The 4,980-nt window shown below is 49.5% G+C and overlaps 1 protein-coding gene across 3 annotated transcripts in view; it reads right to left on the bottom strand.

The window, feature by feature from the left end:
- Nucleotides 1-1,036: 1,036 nt before the first annotated feature.
- The window catches only part of Znf436 (zinc finger protein 436), a 9,993-nt gene continuing 6,049 nt past the window's right edge, over nt 1,037-4,980 (bottom strand). For all 3 annotated transcript variants that reach the window (XM_021199697.2, XM_021199696.2, XM_029540280.1), the window contains one exon: nt 1,037-4,902. In XM_021199697.2, the coding sequence (XP_021055356.1) occupies nt 3,650-4,902 (1,253 nt within the window). In that variant the 3' untranslated portion in view covers nt 1,037-3,649. The remainder of the gene's footprint in view (nt 4,903-4,980) is intronic.

The following is a 4,980-nucleotide window of genomic DNA, read 5'->3' as shown; positions in this document are numbered from 1 at the left end:
TGCCTGCATGTGTGTGCCTGGTGCTTACAGAGGTTAGAAGATAGTCTTGGTCCTCTGGAGTCATGGACAGTTGTGAAGTGGCTTGGAATGAAACCTGAGTCCTTTGAGAAAACAAGCTGCGTTCTTAGCTGCTGAGCCACCTCTCCAGCCCCTACTTGTCTTAAACCACAAGCTCTGTTTTTAAGAGATGGTCTCATGCTTTACTATTTTTTTTGTTGTTGTTGTTCTTTTTATTAACTTACTGGGGATGGGGTTGGCACCTGCCAATCACTTCTGCCATGTGGGTCGAAGGAGTTGAACCTGGGTCATCAGGGTCCCACTGAGAGCATCTTTACCCACTGAGCCACCTTACTAGCCATCTTAATGGTTATTTTTTGTTTTGTGTTGTGTGTATATAGACAGGGCTTTCCTACATGTACACTAGGCTAACTTCAGACTCATGAGATCCACCTGACTCTGCCTCCTGAGAGTCGGATATAACATGTATATGTGCCTGGTACTGGTTCCTGTTGTGTTTCCAGAAACTCTCTTTTTAAAACAAGAACTCTAATCTTTACTTTTGGAGTGTTTTTCTTTTTCCTGCAAAGCTAATAATCTATCCTTTCATGTTGCTTTTGCCACGGGCATGACTCCTTAGGAATCTAGCCAGGTTTTCACACTGACCAGACCAGGTGTAGCATACTCAAGAGTTTAAGATAGTGTGCCCTCAGCCGGGCGGTGGTGACGCACGCCTTTAATTCCAGCACTTAGGAGGCAGAGGCAGGTGGATTTCTTGAGTTCGAGGCCAGCCTGGTCCACAAAGTGAGTTCCAGGACAGCCAGAGCTACACAGAGAAACCCTGTCTCAAAAAAAAAAAAAAAAAGACAATGTGCCCTCAACTCCTACTGGAAAGCCTATGCAAACCAACTGTACAGCCTTACAACCGGCACAGCATAAATGTAGAGATGATCATACACAATTCTAATGAACCTCACGAGAGTCTCTACTATCAATGAGTTTGAGATTACCGAAATAACTCAGTTGTTTTGAGTTTTAAAATTATACCTTTAATTATAGAATATTGTTAAGATAATACAGCTATAGACAAGACACTAGGATAAATGACCAATACCAAGGTTCTCTGCTCTACAGATTTACCTGTTCACTCGCTCTCCACAAGCATAGAACACAGGCACAGACTGTCTGGTATGTGCAGAAACGGCCAGGGACTTGTAAACAGAAGGCACGCACATAGCATTAGTGAAGTGTGGTGCTTGTATGACTTCCACAGCTCAGCACAGGGAGGGGAGCAGTTGACAGCAGCGGAGTGGACTGAGCTGGCACGGCCACTGCCTTTTAAGCCACCCAGCTGGAGTATACGGATATGAAGAGATGGGAAGGCAATTGGGAACCTTTATCTCTTAGAAGACAAAAGCAGCAAATGGAATACAGCATAGCCTTCAAAGGGTGGGGCTGCATGGGCATGGTGGGGGTGCGTGTGTGTGTGTGTGTGTGTGTGTGTGTGTATGTGTTAGGAACAGAGGAGGGAAACGGGGTGCAATGAAGCTGGATCAGAGGTTCTGTCTTCTATAAGCCACTCCCAAGCAGTCACTTATAAAGCTCAAAGAAGCAACAGGGGGGGGGGGCTGAATTCCACCCTAATCACTGGCTGCGCTGATACAGAAGACACATCTGAGTTTAGTTACCAAGAACATGTAAGTCACCTAACAGTTAAAATATGAATACCCACAGTAGGCTATTAAAATATGAATACCCACAGTAGGCTATTAAAATATGAATACCCACAGTAGGCTAGATTTTGTACAGAATAGAAACCATGTGCCCTGCCCCAAGTTTGTCCTCTAATGGGAGTGCCCACTTAGAGGCCCCCCGGAGTGGTTTCTCCTTCGGTTGCCTTTTCAGGTTGTCACTAGTGATATACTATCATCCAGCTGTGGTGGCCACAGTGACTCTCTGTAACCAAAGCACTGGGCTTTAAGTGCCAAATCCCAAAGAACTTAAACAAAAAAGGGTTTTCTTAGTAAAAAAATAATAATAATAAAAATTACACTTGCAACTTTGCAACGAAGCACCATAGAAATACACTGGGACTCTTTAAATGCATACATGCACTCACATACACGTGCCCGCACGCACGCGCGCAAACACACACACACACACACACACACACACACACACACACACACGAAGTCCCAGCTCCCTGGGTGCCGGCTCCCCTCCATCCCCTTGGGGCTGAATAAGCACCAACATCTGGGCTATCTAAGGAGAACTGAAGTACTGGGCTACACTGGGTCAACTCATTTCACTATTTGTGTCTGGATGCTGGAAACACATTCCTCCGTAGGCTTATCCGTGTCTTCGGATGAGGCCACTCATCACAAAAGATAAATCAGACTGAGCAAGGACAATGGATCTGAGTGTCCAGCCACTCTCTCACCACTGGTGAACACATCCACACAAGTGCTTAGTTCTGTACAAAACCAAACCCTACAGGAGTGCACCGTGCTTGAGCACGAATGCTTTTTCTCTGTAAGAAAAGAAAAATAAAGGCCACTTCTCACATCAGAGTTATGTCTACAGTTCTAGCTTATGATCTACTTCACGTAAAAACATGCTGATTCTTATGACTTCAGTTTCTGCTATCAGAATACACATTTCACTGTACATACGCATGCCTTTATGCAAGCTAAGAGAAAGACTGGGGTGTGGCCCTCTCAAGCCCTAGAGTTAGCAGTGCAGGGGCGAGTGATCTTAAAGGTTAGACGGCAAAGACCACAGCCCTGACTGCTGTTCCCTGGGAAGAGTTCTGGGTTCCCTTCCCCGGGCGGTGAGTTTTCTTTCTACTAACACTCCACTTCCAGCCTTATCTTTTCCTAAAGGCAGTTTTCCTACTAGAATCCCTAAAGTGATTTTCGAAGAAAATACAGAAGCCTGATGAATGGCAGTCTTGCTGACTCACCACCGCCCATGGGCCCTTGGTCCTCCAACCTGTGCCTCCCGTCTCCCGTTACATTGTATCTCCGGTCAGCTTTCAAAACCATGCAAGCTATACAGAAGTGAGGAACAAGGAGAAACTCCCCGTGCTCACTGCTTTCAGCAGGCAGAATCCTGTGCACAAGGAGATGCTTAGCTATGAAGGTGAGCTACTCAAAAAAAAAAAAAAAAAAAAAAGAGCCCTTTGGAAGGGATGTGTGTGAGCCCAGCCACTACAGCTTGTCAACAGTCGCAGCTCAGGGCAAGTCCACCTGCCTTCTGCCAAAGCAGCTGTGACCATCCTATTTCTCCCGGGCCAAAGATACGAGAGAAAAAAATTAAACATGTTCTCCATCTCCAGGCCCAAGCTTGGGTCCGTAGGTCTGTCTGCCAGCATCTTGTCCTCTGGTCTTCAGCTCTCAAGTTACTCAGGAGGGGGCTGACTTTGATGAAGCAATTCATATGATAATCAGTGAATAAACATCACCGTTTTGGAGGAGGGGACAGCATCCCCGTGGGTCAGAATTTCAAAAGGTTGTTTTCTTTCGTGTTTTAGACTGTACCCCATAACAAGGGAAGCCAGACCATTAAAAAAGTGCTGTCTTAAGGAAGCTCGCTGATATCAAAACATCACTTGGCCTCCAAACGAGTCATTTCTTACCCGGGGTTACAGGGCCTAGTCGGTATGAACTCTCTTGTGTTTAATAAGCGCTGAGCTCCGGCTGAAACTCTTATCACACTCGGTACATTCATAAGGCTTCTCTCCGGTGTGCACTCTCTGATGCGTGATGAGGTTGGAGCTCTGCGTGAAGCCCTTTCCGCACTGCACGCATTCGTAGGGCTTTTCTCCCGTGTGGGTTCTCTGGTGCTTGATCAGATCGGACCTTTCCCCAAAGCTTCGCCAGCACTCGTTACACTCATAGGGCTTCTCCCCGGTGTGGATCTTCTGGTGCGTGATGAGGTGCGAGCTGCGGCTGAAGCTCTTCCCGCAGGCCGTGCACTCGTATGGCTTCTCGCCCGTGTGAGTCCGCTGGTGCTGGACAAGGTGGGAGATGCGGCTGAAGTTTTCCCCGCACTCGTTACAGTGGTAGGGCTTCTCCCCGGTGTGCGCCCGGCGGTGCCGCACCAGGTCGGAGTTCTGGCTGAAGTTCTTCCCGCACTCGTCACACTTGTAGGGCCGCTCCCCGGTGTGCACGCGGTAGTGCTTGATGAGGTCGGAGCGCTCGCTGAAGCCCCGGCCGCACTCGTTGCACTCGTAAGGCTTCTCGCCGGTGTGAGTCCGCTGGTGCTGGGCGAGGTGCGAGCTGCGGCTGAAGCTCTTCCCGCACTCCTCGCACTCGTAAGGCTTCTCCCCGCTGTGGGTCCGCTGGTGCTGGATGAGGTGGGAGAGGCGGCAGAAGCTCTTGCCGCACTCGGTGCACTTGTGAGGCTTCTCCCCGGTGTGGATCGTCTGGTGCTGGATGAGGTGCGAGCTGCGGCCGAAGCTTTTCCCGCACTCGTTGCAGTCGTAGGGCCGCTCGCCCGTGTGTGTCCTCTGGTGCTGGATGAGGTGCGAGCTGCGGCTGAAGCCCTTCCCGCACTCGTAGCACTTGTAGGGCCTGTCTCCCGTGTGCGTCTTCTGGTGGCGATTGAGGTCTGAAATCTGACTGAAGGCTTTCCCACACTGAGAACAAATGTGGTAGCGGATGCCCGCGTGCGCTTCCTTGTGGACAAGCAGGTCGGTGACTTGCTGGAGAGGGTAGCTTACCCACTCCTCCGCTGTCAGGTCTCCCCATGGCCTTTCCGCCTGGTCCCCACTTTCGAAGGCCTCTTCGCTTCCAGGATTCTTCTCGGCATTCTCAAGAGGCTCTTCCGACATGGTCGCGAATTCCACATCATCACTAAACTCCTGTTTGGGGTTTGCTTCATTCTCACTCCTGATCTCAAAATCTGTAAGGAGGATAGTGCAGAACCAGGTCAGTGCCCGGACATTCCTGCTGAGTTCTAGACGCTGGACTGGGGGGGGGG

This window comes from Mus pahari, chromosome 6 (assembly GCF_900095145.1).
Source record: "Mus pahari chromosome 6, PAHARI_EIJ_v1.1, whole genome shotgun sequence".
Lineage (NCBI taxonomy): Eukaryota > Metazoa > Chordata > Mammalia > Rodentia > Muridae > Mus > Mus pahari.
Note: the sequence above shows the minus strand (reverse complement) of the source record. Positions and strands in the feature narration are given on the sequence as shown.